The 14,725-nt window shown below is 38.5% G+C and overlaps 1 protein-coding gene across 1 annotated transcript; it reads right to left on the bottom strand.

Annotated features, from left to right (window-relative positions):
- Window positions 1-256: 256 nt before the first annotated feature.
- LOC130998703 (uncharacterized) lies at window positions 257-2,510 on the bottom strand. Its single transcript, XM_057924115.1, has 2 exons — window positions 1,631-2,510; window positions 257-465 (listed from the first exon to the last, which is right to left on the bottom strand). Exons 1-2 carry the CDS (start codon window positions 2,508-2,510, stop codon window positions 257-259), a joined length of 1,089 nt encoding a protein of 362 aa, XP_057780098.1.
- Between the last annotated feature and the right edge of the window lie 12,215 nt (window positions 2,511-14,725).

Here is a 14,725-nt window from a genome sequence, read left to right as displayed (position 1 = left end):
CGGCGTCGTCTTCTCTCTTCCTCAAAATCCAATCTCGCCTTTCTCTCTCTGGAAGAGCCGCTCGTCCCCTTCTCCTCAAACCAGTCGAGCCCTAACTCAAGAATTCATCGCCGCTGTCGCTGCTACTTCTTCGCCCGGAATCCGGCGATTCAGCCGGCGCTCTCTCATCCGGCCGTTCAGCCGTCGCCTGCTACCACCGGCGTCGTCTATTGACGCGTCTAACCCAGCGTCGCCTTTTCTCTTCATCGCAGAGCCCTTAATCGAGCCATGGATCTGAGATATCATCGTGGCCGCGCCCTATCGAAATGGGCGGCCGGTCGCCGTCTGGGAGCGGCGTTGCTCCGGCCTGGAGCCGCCGCCGACTGCTGCTGTTTCGCCGGAGTTGCGCCTGGAGTTGCTGCTGCTTTCCTTCTTCGTTTAATGGAACAGGTTCGACCCAAAGACTCCCCATTTTTCCCCCAAATGCTAAGTTCAGTAATACTCTACTGTGAAGAAGAACTTCTAGTTTTTGGCAGTTCATAACTCAACTTTCTTGGCTCCTATATTACTAAATGCGAGATATCTATATTACTAAATGCGAGATATCAATACTAGGCATGTGATTGCATCTGTTTGATAAGAGTTCTTAATGCATTTGTCTCATGAAGAACATGTATATAAACTAACTTCCTGTGATTGCTAAGTCTCTTTATGCATACTCTCATCTGTATACTCTGTATCTTTATTCAAACATGTGATTGATGGTATGATGCATGCACTGGATTTGAATAAGCTGAGCTTAGTATAATACCTTGATGTCTAACTGTTGGTTGGCTGTTGTTGCTGAGTTATATGAACTGGAACTACTGAACTGAAAGATCAAACTTGTTTCTTTCAATAAATGCAGGTTGCAAATGGAAGAAAGATGGGAACATTAAGGCAAGCTTACCTTGAGAACTTGGCAGGAACAAGCTGGGATTGTTCTTTGGTACTCTGTGAATGAGCTGAGTGAGTATTGCATTATTGCGTGTGGTGGGGAAGGAAGTAAGTGGAAAGTTTGGTGGAGAAAAAGGGTGGTGGAGTTGGTAGAGTGCAAAGGTTGGTGGCTGATAGTTAGTGGAGTGTGCGTGTATAGTGTAGGAAACATTAGGGAGTGAGAAATAAAAATAATGATGATGATGATTGTAAAGTATTGAAGTTACTAATAAAAAAAATCATCTAGCTTGATTAATATTAATTAATCAAGTATTTGTAAAACTAATATTGGTTTCTACTAAATAACGACGCTTCGTTATAGCTCTCTACGAATTAAATATCTAATTTAACTCGTTCTTATGATTCGGAATTAGATCACGACTTCCAAGTAAATAATAGAAATAATATTTCTATCGCATATAAATTAATAACTTGACTTTGCTAAGTCAGTTATTAAACTGGATAATAAATTATTGAATGGCTCAATAATTCTCGTCACGTTTTTCTCATACGTTATAAAAGTATAAAGCTAAATAATAACTCCGTCTCTGATAAAAAAAATCAGGACCATAAACTGGATTCATATATAACTGGCAGCTGGGTTTCATTTACTGAAAGATGCGATATTAATTATCGCGATACCATATTAAATAAAAATAAAAATGCGGGTCATTACAGAAATGGTGGCGCTGGCAACGTGGGCATAGAGGCTTGTTCGGCACAAATCCTTGGTTGTCTCCCATATTACTCTTTGGTTTCTTTTCTGGTTGATTGTTTCTCTTTTTGTCTCGATCATCCCACTGCCTCTTTCCTCCAGTATGTTGAGGTCGAGCAACCGAGTTGTCTAGTTTGAGGCGTGATGCGACTGCTTGAGCTCGCTCCAAGATTTCTGAGTATGATGTGATGTTGAGAGCCGCCAAGTGTCCACCAATCTCAGGGCGTAACCCATTCTCAAACCTCCATGCCTTCTTCTCATCAGTGTCCACCAAGTGAGGGGCGAAACGAGCTAGTTGGGTAAATTTTCGCTCGTATTCCAGCACGGTCAGGTTCCCTTGCTCCAGGTTCATGAGCTCTATCTCCTTTTGTTTGCGAAAAGCTTTTGGGAAATACTTCTCCATCACTTTCTCCTTGAAAGTCCGCCAGCTGATGGCTCTCACCTGCTCCTCAGTAAAGACAGCAGTTTCTGACTCCCACCAATGCCCTGCATCATCTATAAGTTGGAAGGCCGCACATGTCACCTTCGAGTCATCTCTACTGCGCATGTAGTTGAAAATGCGTTCCATCTGACGCATCCACTCTTCAGTCCCCAAAGGTCCCTCGTTTCCTTTCAACGTCGGTGGTGCCATGCTCCGGAACTGAGCTACTACTCCATTTCCACTTTCCGCCTGAGGTTGTGGTGGTTGTTGAGGCAATGCCCCCCTCAACGCCTGTACTAGTACTTGGGCCAGTGTATTAACATCGTTTCGATTTTGATTCCTATTTCCCATTGATTGAGTGGCTTCGCTATCAGATTCTTCATCTGCCGGAGGTCTCCTATTACCCCTTGTCCTGGCCATGAACTAAAACAATGCGGTATAAACATTAGAGTTGGTGGTCAAAACAACGTTAGATACTAGTTTCTTTTAAGCATCTCATAAAACAAACATCTTGTAATAACGGAAAAAAAAAACATAAAGACTTAAATAATCACTAAACACTACTAGCTCTCTTCCTCTTCTTGCTTGGGCCATTTGTCTTTGAGTTATTCCCATAGACATAGTATTTCCAAGTTATTAAAACTTCAGAGATAAACTCCTCAAAGTCTAGAGTTTCCATTAATCCATGTCTTCCGGGTCCGATTTTGACGACGTCTTCCATCACTTCCTCCACCATCCATCCTATCATTCTGGGAGCCACTTCCCTAACTCGCTCCGTGAAGTACAACGGTTCAGGTGTGCAACCTTCAGTTTCCATTTCCCTCCATAGGTCACGGTAGAGGAGTAGCTGCATTTCTACTCCAAGAGTATGGTCCCATGTTAGTTCTTGGAACCTATCCAATAATTCGGTAGTACGAGTAGGGACCCGACTTGCTAGACGTCCACTTGGGGCACTTCCCCCGAATCTTATCATATGTGTTCTTTCCATCGCCTAAAGGCCATCACACGAAAAAATATAAGAGGTAAGGAAAAAAATTAAAACGATTAAAAGAAAACCCAAAATAATAATCCTCAAAACGAGGTTCAACAATGTCTCAAAACAAGGAAGTAATAACGCAATGTCTAAAAAAAATCAGTAGTTAATTTCCGACGGATGGCTCTTCATAGGAATGGTTGGAGTCTTGGCCTTCTTCTACAGCTTTCTTCCCACGAAAGACAGTCTTCAAATTGTTCACAAGGATATTTATATACCGGTCAAAAGATGTCTTTTTAATGCAACTTTCAGAATGATCGAAGCTAGCTTCGAATGCTTCTAGGGCAAAATATTTCAAACGGGGGTCAATTACTTCTACTACTTTATTCATTGCCCGCATATCACCCGACTCTCCTCCATTGGAAACATACTCCTCCCACTGGTATGAGAAGAAACGTCTTCCCAACTCTTTGATACTCGTAGGCACCAACGTGCTCTTTCTACATGTGTTGCGTGTTCTAGCCATCTAGACAAGTAATCTCGAGGACGTGAGAAAAAGTAAATAAAATCTAACTTCATCAAAGAAAACTTAAAGCATCATACATATACTTTTCACTTTTACCTCACTCGGTAGCGACGTGGCGGTTGCGATGATGGTCATTTTTTTCTTAAAAATATTTTTATTGCATGTCTACAGAAACGTAGACCTGCTCTGATACCATACTGTGACGCCCCAATTTTCTTATTAAATAAAAAGAAGTACTTTGAATAAAAATAACAAGGTTTCAATATTTAAAAAAAATAACTAAAAACCCGAATCCAACTGAGAACATTAAAATAATCATCATAAACAAAAAGGGTCTTTATTCCAATTGAAAATATTATTCTTCTTTCATCTTTGACCATCATTCGCCCCGCCTCTCATCGCCCGAGTCATCTCCTGAAAAAAAGATATTGTTTTGGGGTGAGTACAATAAACTCAGTGGGGTGCATTTATCCATATTATAAGAATCACAACAAAATATAAGTGCAATAAAAACTGTCTGCTCTTTCATATTGCCCGAAAGCAATAACTTTCTGTCTCTTAGCCCGAAAGCAATAACTTTCTGTCTCTTAGCCCGAAGGCTATATAACTTTCTGTCTCATATAGCCCGTAGGCTATAACTTTCTTTCTCATATAACCCGTAGGCTATAACTTTCTGTCTCATATAGCCCGTAGGCTATAACTTTCTTTCTCATATAACCCGTAGGCTATAACTTTCTGTCTCATATAACCCGTAGGTTATAACTTTCTGTCTCATAGCCCGGAGGCTCTGCCTGCTTCTCACACATATAAATTGAGTAAAACGTATAATAAGGATAAATGTTAAATGCAACGTTATAACCCCACCTTTACTTCTCTTTGACACGTGTAGAATAATTAAAGATTAAGTCTTGCGCGCCTTGCCTAAAAATAAATTATGAAATCATAATTAAGATACATTTAAATCACTGAATGCACATGAATATGAATAATTATAAAAAAAATCCCCTTTTTACTAATATTTAAGAAAAATGCTTACTAATATCAGTTATAAACGATACCTTAAACACACTAGATAAAGTATAAAGTGTTGTTCTAAAATAATCTTATTCACATATTGATAACAGAAGACTCAATATAAAAGAAATACTAATATAACTATTTTAATACTAAACCATACAAATAGAATACATTTCATATTTTTGCATAACTCCAAAAAGTATATGTATATATATGTACGGGAACAGTAATGATTCCTCAACTTTATAAATGACAAAACAAAGTCATTCTCATAACCAATACATATATACATATATATAAGTACACGTAATATATATATATATACATGTCAAACATAAAAGTAATGAAACACCTTTAACCAAACAAAATTTCCTACAATAATGTATTAAATATAATATATATATATATATATATATATATATATATATTTATTAAACAAAGTAGAACAAGTATTGAGAGAAGTGCACTACACACGCATACCTATGCACTGACTTGACAAAAGGAAAAGCTTTTGAACAAAACTTTAGAAGACAAGACTTAAAGATAAAGCTGCTTCTCCTTGTCATCGGGGACTCAAAGGAAAAAATACAGAACAAACTACAAAGCAGATGAAAATGGAGGAGAAAAGGAAGCGTAAATACCTCGCCCAAAAGCAAATAGAGCTCGGTAATTTGAGTGTGCAAAATAGGTGAAAAGGGACTGCTATTTATACTAGAAGTTGAGAGCTTATTTTTGGCAGATAAATCAATCAAGAAAAATCTTCCCATAACTGTGATTCAGTCAAAAAGGAAAGGTAAATTAGGGCATGAGTCATTGCAGCAAGAACGTGCATGAAGGAATGGTGTGAAACCCTTACTATTTTTCTTTGGGCTCAAGGAATGGGCTTTAGAAAGAATTGGGCAGCACTAAAAAAAATATATAAATGTTTGGGCTTAAAATATGTAGAAATAAAATATTATCCTCATAAAATATAATAATAATAGTAGTAATAATAAAAGCTTAGAATTTATTATGATTAAATGCTCATGCTCGAAGTCATAATTAGGCGCGACTTATAAGACTTAAAACTTTAATTATTGAGAACAAATAAAAAAATCAAAATTTGTAATTAAAATATTTTGGGTTACCACACGTGGGCACTACATGCTATCAATGGCCAGCCGAGAGGGTATATTTGGAGAATGTTGCTGCCACCACAAATTCTGATTCAGTTACTTTGTTAGCCACTCAAATCGCTGCATTGTCTTCCAAGATAAATGCTTTGCATATTGCTAAGATGGAGTCAGCTGTGAAAAATCTGATGATGATGGAAGAGGCAAATTTTGTCAGCAATTGGAATTTCAGGAATTTTCAGCAGGGTGGATTTCAAATAGTACAACAGGGTAACAATCAGAGTTGGCAACAGTTGTATCATGGAGGGTGCCCGAATAACGCGCTTCAAGCTCCATCAGGCTTCTCTGTCACCAATAGAGTCATCAATGAGGAGAAGAAGCCTAATTTGGAAGAGCTGCTGATGAAATTTATCTCCAAGTCGGATGAGAGGATGGAGAAGCTTGAGTCTACCACTGCTGCTTTAGGGACTCAGATGAAGGTATTTGAGACTCAGATGACTCAAATGACCACTGCTATTAGCAATCTATATCAGTCGGGCCAATTCTCAAGAAATACCGTGGTGAGTCCAAAAGAGCAGTGTATGACCATTGAGCTCGAAAGTGATACATCATATGAAGAGCCTCAAGCGATGGAAGAAGAGCAAGAAGTTCTGAAAGTTGAGATGAGCTTGAAGGATGAAAATTTTAAAAGTGTTGAAGAGCGCAATGTCCTAAATGTAGTCGACACTTGCATCGACCAAGGGAAATCATTGAAGGCTTGTCTCTTTAGTTTTTATCTAACTCCATCTTTTGATTTTAATTTTAATTCATCTGATGAACACTTTTTGGAGTGTGGTAGTACTTTTGATTGTTCACAGGATGGCCATAGTTTTCAAGAAATTTTGAAGGTGGGAAAACCACCTTATCATTGGTTCAAAACAGATGATGTACTCAAATTTGATGAAAAGTGGCCACCACCTACACCTGCTGGATCGTCGAGCTAATGACGTTAAAAATAGCGCTTGTTGGGAGGCAACCCAATTTTGGTGAGTTTGTTTCTTTTCTTTTGTTTGTTTGTTTTCGTGCCCCACAATTCCTTTTCAAACTTATTCTCCTTGGTGGTGAATAAGTTTGGGGGGATGTCTCTTTGTGGGTGCATTGTTTTCTTTTTAGTTGTTGAGTTCGTTAGTCTTGCTTTGATGGTTTCTCTGTGATGATACCTTGGTGGAGATATGAGTTGTGTAGGGATTTGGATGAATAACTGGCTTATGATGATTTCTGTTTAAAACTTGTGAAAGTGCATGCGTTTGTGTCGATATTGTTGTGATTGAGCATGATTGATGAATGATAAACATGGTCTCTTGTTGTTGCAAGCAATGAAATAAGCTGTGAGGATTTGAACCTTGACTGTCATTATTTTTACAGTCTTATTTCTGTTTCTTGAGTGATTGTTCAAGCTTGCATGTGTCTCACTAGAACTTGTCTTGGTTTCTCCCTCGAGGCCACATAGTGTGCTTAATAACTTTGAGATGATAGAAGGCCATCTTTTCTAGCCTATATATCCCATATTTGTCCTATTACTATATATGATCCTAGTTCACCCCTTTGAGCCTTTTATTTTCCATTTTATTTGGTTTAGCCGTGGGTGGGAGCTTGGAGATTGTTGTTATGGGGTAGTTGGTTTGTGGAGATGTGTGTTTATGGATTATGTACTTTGATCTTGATTGAAAAAAATCCTAGTACCCTACAAGTCGTCGAAAAAAAGAAAAAGGAAAAAGAAAGAGAAAAAAAAAAGAAAAGAGAGAAAAGAATTGAAAAAAATAGGTACATAGGATGCTTTAGAAAGTCATAATATCATGAGAATTAATTATTGTGTTGTGATGGATTTTGTATTGGAAATTTGGTTTTTGTGATAGGTGGATGATTGTTGAGTTAGAATGTTATAAGGTTGGTGATTGTGCTACATTGAGAATTATCTTTTAGTCACTTAGCCAAATATATCCTACCCTACCAAAGAGCCTACGTTACAACCTTCAATAAAGACCTTTTTGATCTTGGTTATAGGAGCACACGTATAGTGGTGGAGATGTGAGACGATCGACAAGCCTATGGTTGAGCACTTGTCTTGCTTGAACTGAGCGTATACACGTCCATGATCTTGATTGATGCACTTGAGAGTTGAGAGTTCTTAAATTCTTTATCTTTTGGTGAGGATTGCAAGTCATTGAGACCATAATTTGAAGTTCGTCATGAGTGTGATATCTTGATGATAGGAGATACAAATGCATGTTGGTATTTTTGTTGACGAATCTGAAACCACAATGTTATCCACTTTTCTCTGCGCTCTTATTGACTCATTCTTGGTTCATCCTTGTTTTGTCCGAGGACGGACAATAGTTCAAGTTTGGGGGGTTGATAAACATGCATTTTTACCTCTTGGTGTGTCATTTTTTGATGCTTAGTTGTGAGGATTTTTGTGTGTTTGATGGTCTATTTGAGCTTATATTCGTTTATGGTCAAGAACTTGTTACTTTCTTGTGTTTGAACGAATTTTCAGAAATAATGAAGCAGAATTTGGAAGAATTAGCTGAAATACAAGTTGTAGTTCGTCTCGATAGGAGTTCGTGAGCGCAAACGGATCATAAATCGGAGTTCGGATGAGAGAGAACAACCCGAAACAAAATCGTTGCGCAAAGCTGTCAGGAATTCTGTTTCGTCACGCGGGCCAGCCATGCGGCCGCGCGACGTGGCCGCGCGACTCGCCGTATTTCCGCCCAAAATTCGTTTTTTAACGATTTTGGGTATTTTTTAGAGCTACTCGCCGTATTTCCGCGCGACTCGCAGTTTTTATCACTTTGTATCATATTTTATTTTTCCTGAGAGCTGAGAGAGACGGAGAACGGAGCGAGAGCAAGAACTGAAGATTCTCAATTCTACTACGGTTTTTCTTATGGATGTTTATTTGTTTTATTGAGAATTGTATTCTAGTTCATATGTCTATGTGTGGCTAGAATCCCTTTTTTCCCAGGGTTTAGGGAGTAGACATGATTTGATCAATTTCTGACTATTTGATTCAATTAATCGAGATTGTTATTACTTTTCTATGTTCTTGTTATAGTTGTTTGTTTTATTGATTGGCCACCAATTTAGCATAATCATAGGTTTTAATTTGATATCGGGAGATGATAATTATTACCTGAACTAAGAACATAGAACACATATATTTAATTCTAAAGGGAATTGATATTTGTGAGGGCGTTAATCCTATGAGCTTTTAGGAGTTACATGTTAGAAGTGCGATCCGGGGACGGTAGCCTTGCATGTAATCAACGGTTTGTATGCCACGGGAGTGGGTATAGACTAGTTTTGAGATTGCCTTAGGAATCATCTTATTAATTGAATTGAACATGTTAGTTAGGAGAATCTGTTGAAACCTTTGCCTTGGGAAATCTTCTCTTATCTGTTTCTCTGTTTCACAGCTTGCTTTATTTTCTTTCCTACTGTATATTTATTTTGTTCTTTACAACAAAAACTCTTAATTTCGTTTGTCCAGATAGAGTAGAATAATTTAGGATAGGAATTGATAATAATTAGTCTCTGTGGAATACGACCTTGCTTGCTATTGTACACAATTGCACCCGTACACTTGCGGCGTGTTAAAGAAATTAGCGAACAACATGTTACAAATGGTATAATCTCACAAGCTCTGGATAATGTGGTCTTTAGATGAGATGATGCTCAGATGACAAATGTGGTTTTTAATTAGTTCTTTTTTGTCAATGTAAAAAATTAATAAATATTGTCTATGTAAAATTTAATTGGCTCCATCAAATCTACATTTTTTTTCTTCTAATTTTTCTAAATTATTCAATCCCATATTGAGTTTTTATAAAACGCCATCAAATAAAAATCTATATGAAATACTCCCTCCATCCATGAAAGAACTTCCTAGGAGGGAGTGGCATGGGTTTTAAGAAAAAATATTGTTGAGTGTATTGAGAGTGGATAAAAGATAGTTGAGTGTATTGAGAGTGGTGAAAATGTATTATAATTAATATTGGGAGTTGTGAAAAGTGAAAAGTAAGAGGATTATAAGTGGTGGGGTATAGTCCAAAAATAGGTAGAAAGTTCTTTTGTGGACGTCCCAAAAAGGAAATATAGGAAGTTCTTTCGTGGACGGAGGGATTATATTTCTATTGGGGGCAAAATGATATATACTCTTTTTGAAAGACAAAACATAAAAAAATATCCACTGTTTACAAAACAATAAATTATACCCATTTAGGACATTTGTACTCTTATGTACAATTTATTTTATAAATTATAAAAATTATTAACATAAAAAAATAAAAAGAGAAGATCCCCCCATCCATTGAGCCACCGTCAGCCGACAAACATCACTACGTTTTTGCTACAGTCACATTTCCACCAGAGCCACATTTCAAAAATCATCCACCACTCGCCATTGACCGCCATAATTCAGTCAATTGACCTTCCAGTTTATGATTCATAATTCCTAGTGCTTGAATTCGTGTGAATTATCTTATCAATAGTTTGCATGTGTAGTTATTCGGCTTGAGACCCAACGGGGATAGCTGTTTAGCGGATTCAGGAATGTATGATATGATCTTAACGTTGAGACCCAACGGAGATAGGTAGATCATAAAGAGCTATTCTTAGAAGCTATTGGGAGTTAGTAGATTTTCTTGAGACCTAGCGGAGATAGAGAATTAACTAATCTACGATCGTTGTTGCTCTAGCGAGAGTAATTAATTAATTAAGTGATCTCTCATCATAACTGAATTAAAATTGATTAATAGGACTGATAGATTTATTATGTGGATTTAGTTAATGAAATTACTACCCTAGGATAAGTTGTTTTGATAATTTGATTTTTCTCCGTGAATTTTGTTTGTTGCTGATTGAATTTAGTTTTAGTTAAATCTTCTTCCTTTCCTGATTGCCTGTCTACTGTGAGAGTTTGTTTAGGGAATAGATAGAGTTATTTCGTTTATCAGTCCTTGTGGATACGATACTCGATTGCTATATATGCTACAATTACACCGTGTTAGTTGGGGTATTTTGTTGCTAAGAAATTAGTGATCAACTTTTTGGCGCCGTTGTCGGGGACTGATTAGAAGTTTCTCTAATATTTCTGATAGAATTTTACGGTAATTCAGGCGTTTTATTTTGTTGTTTTTATTTTACTTCTGTTTTGAAGTTGGTGATTTTTGTAGGTTGCGCATGAATACAAGATCTTCGGGTCTTCCACTATTTGATTTTGATCCGAAAATCGGCGTTACCTGTCGCAATCTCAAGAATCAAAAGAAATAAGCTAATTTGGATACAATGGCTACTCTTGAACAAATTCAAATTCGAGCTTTGCAAGAACAATTGAAAAAGTTGCTTGACGAAAAGGAGGCTTTAGAGGCTCAGAAGCAACCTGCAATTAATGAGGCGTTCATACCGCAATATATCTACCAGGAACCTCCACGAGTCAATGTCAATAATTTCGAGTTGAAGACTGGTTTGGTCACAATGGTCCAACAGAATCAATATGGAGGACATGCGATTGAAGATCCTAATGTGCACCTGGCGCATTTTCTGGAGCTATGCAGCACGGTGAAGATGAATGGTGTTCCCGATGACATTATTTGTCTTCGTCTTTTCCCTTTCTCACTGCGGGATAAAGTGAAGTCGTGGTATCATACGCTGTAGTTGGGACTACTGTGTGGGAAGATCTGGCTCATGTGTTCCTACGCAAGTTTCATCCTCTTGGCCTCACATTGAAATTAAAGATGGACATTGTGCAATTCCAACAATTTGAGGGAAGAAATCTGGCAGAAACATGGGAGTGTTATCAAGAAAAGCTCAGGAAGTGTCCAAGCCATGGATTCGATGAAGGGACACTCGTGATTATGTTCTACAATGCTTGTGGGGAACGTACACAAATGCATATGGACACAGTTGCAGATGGTTCTCTACTCCAAAAAAGTAGTTCTGAAGCATGGAGCATCATTGATAGTATGGCTTCTACGAGCTATCAATGGCCATCAGAGAGAGTGCAATTGAAAAAGGTGGCAGCTGCTTCCAGCTCTGATCCTATAGCAGCGATGGTTACACAGCAGGCAGCGATTGCTACGCAGTTGGCAGAGCTAAATGCAAAGATGAATGCGTTGACTGTTGAAAATACTAAGCAAGTTGTGAAAACCCCATCAGGCGTAGAAGACGCCAATTATATCAATGGCAGAAATTATGGAATTTCCAGCAAGGACAACCAGAAGTTTATAGCAGAGGTCAGCAGTATCAACCAGGTCAGTAACATTTTTAGCCAGAAGGACGCTCGCATCCGAATCTGTCTTATAAAAACCTGAACAATGCTGTGCAACCTCCACTGGGATTTTCTATTTCTAGTGGAGGAGTCATCAATGAACAAAAGAATGGCTCACTTGAAGAGATGATGCAACAAGTGTTAATGAAAGTGACTGGGATGGAGAGAAATATGAGGAGTAAAATATCTAGCATAGAGAATAATTATTCAGCATTGTCCAAGCAAATGCAGATGTTGGAAAATCAAGTTGGTCAGATGGCCAACCATGCAGCTGCGCAGAACAGGATTGGACATTCAGAAGGCAAACAGAAGGGCCAGTGCAATGATATTTTCGATGGCACTCTATCCCCAAAAGATAGGAGGACGAGCAAGAAGAACGAACCACCAAGTGAGGAACGATACAAGACTCATGTTCCACTTAGGGAATACATCCCAAATGCTTCATTCCCCCGTAAGTTGATGAAGAGAGAGGTCATTGAAGAGCAATGTGTTGTGAAGCCGATCAAAAATGTGGATACCAAGGAAATCAAGCTGGAGATCTCCCATTGCAAGAATGAGAATAAAGTTGCCAATCCCGAAGAGACAGAGCATAGACGTATAGTGGAAGAGCTAGAGAGACTACTTGAAGAATCGGACCGGCATGCACAGCTTCCAACTCTCCCAAAATTGCAAGATCCCAAGGAGAAAGATGAGAAAGAAGTTGTCCATCACAAGAAGACAGGTGATGAGGAGGAGAAAATCTCGCAGGCGAAAGCTTTGTGCACTGAGCTGCCAATGAAGCTACTTTCGAAGAAGAAAGATCCGGGTAGCTTCACCATTGATTGCGAGATTGGAGGAGAGCTCTTTCCCGAGGCTCTTTGTGATTTAGGGGCTAGTGTCAATGTGATGCCCATCTCTGTTTTCAAGCGGTTGGGAATTGGAGATCTCAAGCTGACCTCGATGAAGATTCAGATGGCGGACCGATCAAGAGTGAAGCCAAGAGGAAAGCTTGAAGACATCTTTGTGAAGGTTGACAAGCTCGTCTTCCCTATGGATTTCTTGGTCCTCGATATTCCTGAAGATAGTTGTGCCGAATGGAAGCGTTATCTTTGACGCAGCTGATCCGCATGGGTCCTCTACCTCTTTTCGTGTTAGGCGGTCTGTCACGCCCGTTGCGTTTGATGTTCATTGAGGCCTTGAGCTATCTTTGAGCTCTAGAAGTAAAATTAAGCACTTGCTGGGAGGTAACCCAACCGTTTTCTTTATTTTATTTTTCTTTCTTTTAGTTTCTTTTATTTCTTTGTTTTCATTGTTTTCTTCATTTTGCGGTTTTAGTGCAGTTGAGCTTGGAAGATGCGGAAACTCCCGCCTTGTTCATACCACCATCATGGAGCATGTGTTTCTATGAGTAGTGACACACATATCATCATCCCTCCAAACTTATTTTCGAACTTATGTTCTATAATAAGTTTGGGAGAGGGGGGTGAGATTAGATATGTGTATCACTTTTATTATTTTTGTTGGCTTTATTGTTTTATCCTACTTGGTTGGTGGTGTGTGATTGTTTTGTTTTTGAGATGATTATTGCTCCACTGAGGAGAAAATGAAGAACGTCGTAGAGCATCTGCTTGCTACCGGTAGGTACAAGATATCGAGCATTGTCACTTGTCCAGCAGCACTCCGGTGCAGTGTGAAGAAGACGCTTGAGCCGCGTCTGCAAATACTTCGACTTTTGGAAAGTATGAGTCTGATTGAAAAGTTGCCATCTCTTTCAGCAGTTGCTAGATTACAAGAGGTTAGATTCGTTAAGCCTTATTGTGATGAGATTGGCGAAAGAACACATCACAACGATATATGTCGAGGACTGAAAGAGGCGAAGCTTTGTAAGCAACGATTTTCATCTTTTGCAATCGGAAGCTCAAGGTTTTGTTCCCTGTCCTGCTGTGAGTTTGAAGGCATAATGTGATGATGCGGCGTCGGAGGGCTGATGAACTTGGGGGAGGCCTTGAGCTAGCTAAAGAAGCCATGGTGATTCAAATGGATTGTTAGTTTATATTCTAAACTTTCTTATATTGGATTTGCATTTTTAATCCTTGTGGCTTTTGCCAGTGTTTCTCAATTTCTCATCTTATTAATGGAACTTCCTTGTATTTCTCAATACATGTGGTTGGAAATTCTCTTATTTTCTCGAATCCCCATTAAAGGATCTCATGATATTGAAAGATATTTTATGGACTAGATTAGGATATATTTGATATATTCTAATAACCTAACTAATTAGTTATTAGTTGGACTATTGGACTAATTAATTGTAGACAAAAGAAAAGGCCCGGCCCTATTAATCTAGGGTTAAGAGGCGGCTATATTCCTATAAGATTAGGAATATATTTCTTTTGTCAGACACGTGAAAACACAAGAGAGAAAAACACACAGAGCAATATAGTATTCAATCAGGATTTCCTAGCTTTCCGTGATTGAAACTTGCACTTGGAATTGTTTCTGCATCGAATCTGCATACACGTGGATACCTCTCTAGTAGTGGATTCAACTGCAGGAAACGTCACGACCGTTCTACCACACAACAAGTAAGTTATTCTAGCTGTTGTGTGTTTTATCTCTACACATGGATATAATTATAAATCTAGATCTTATCCTTGATTGTATTTCCGCTGCGTATCATTAGATGATGTCAATGATTACTAACAGTGGTATCAGAGC

Source organism: Salvia miltiorrhiza, chromosome 8 (genome assembly GCF_028751815.1).
Source record: "Salvia miltiorrhiza cultivar Shanhuang (shh) chromosome 8, IMPLAD_Smil_shh, whole genome shotgun sequence".
Classification (NCBI taxonomy): Eukaryota; Viridiplantae; Streptophyta; class Magnoliopsida; order Lamiales; family Lamiaceae; genus Salvia; species Salvia miltiorrhiza.
Note: the sequence above shows the minus strand (reverse complement) of the source record. Positions and strands in the feature narration are given on the sequence as shown.

Bases quoted from the DNA above. Each gene is read 5' to 3' on its own strand.
- LOC130998703 (XM_057924115.1), bottom strand. From the start codon at position 2,510: ATGGCCAGGACAAGGGGTAATAGGAGACCTCCGGCAGATGAAGAATCT. The intron at 466-1,630 runs GTAATGACCCGC...TACTGAACTTAG, and splicing joins TTGCCAGCGCCACCATTTCT to CATTTGGGGGAAAAATGGGG.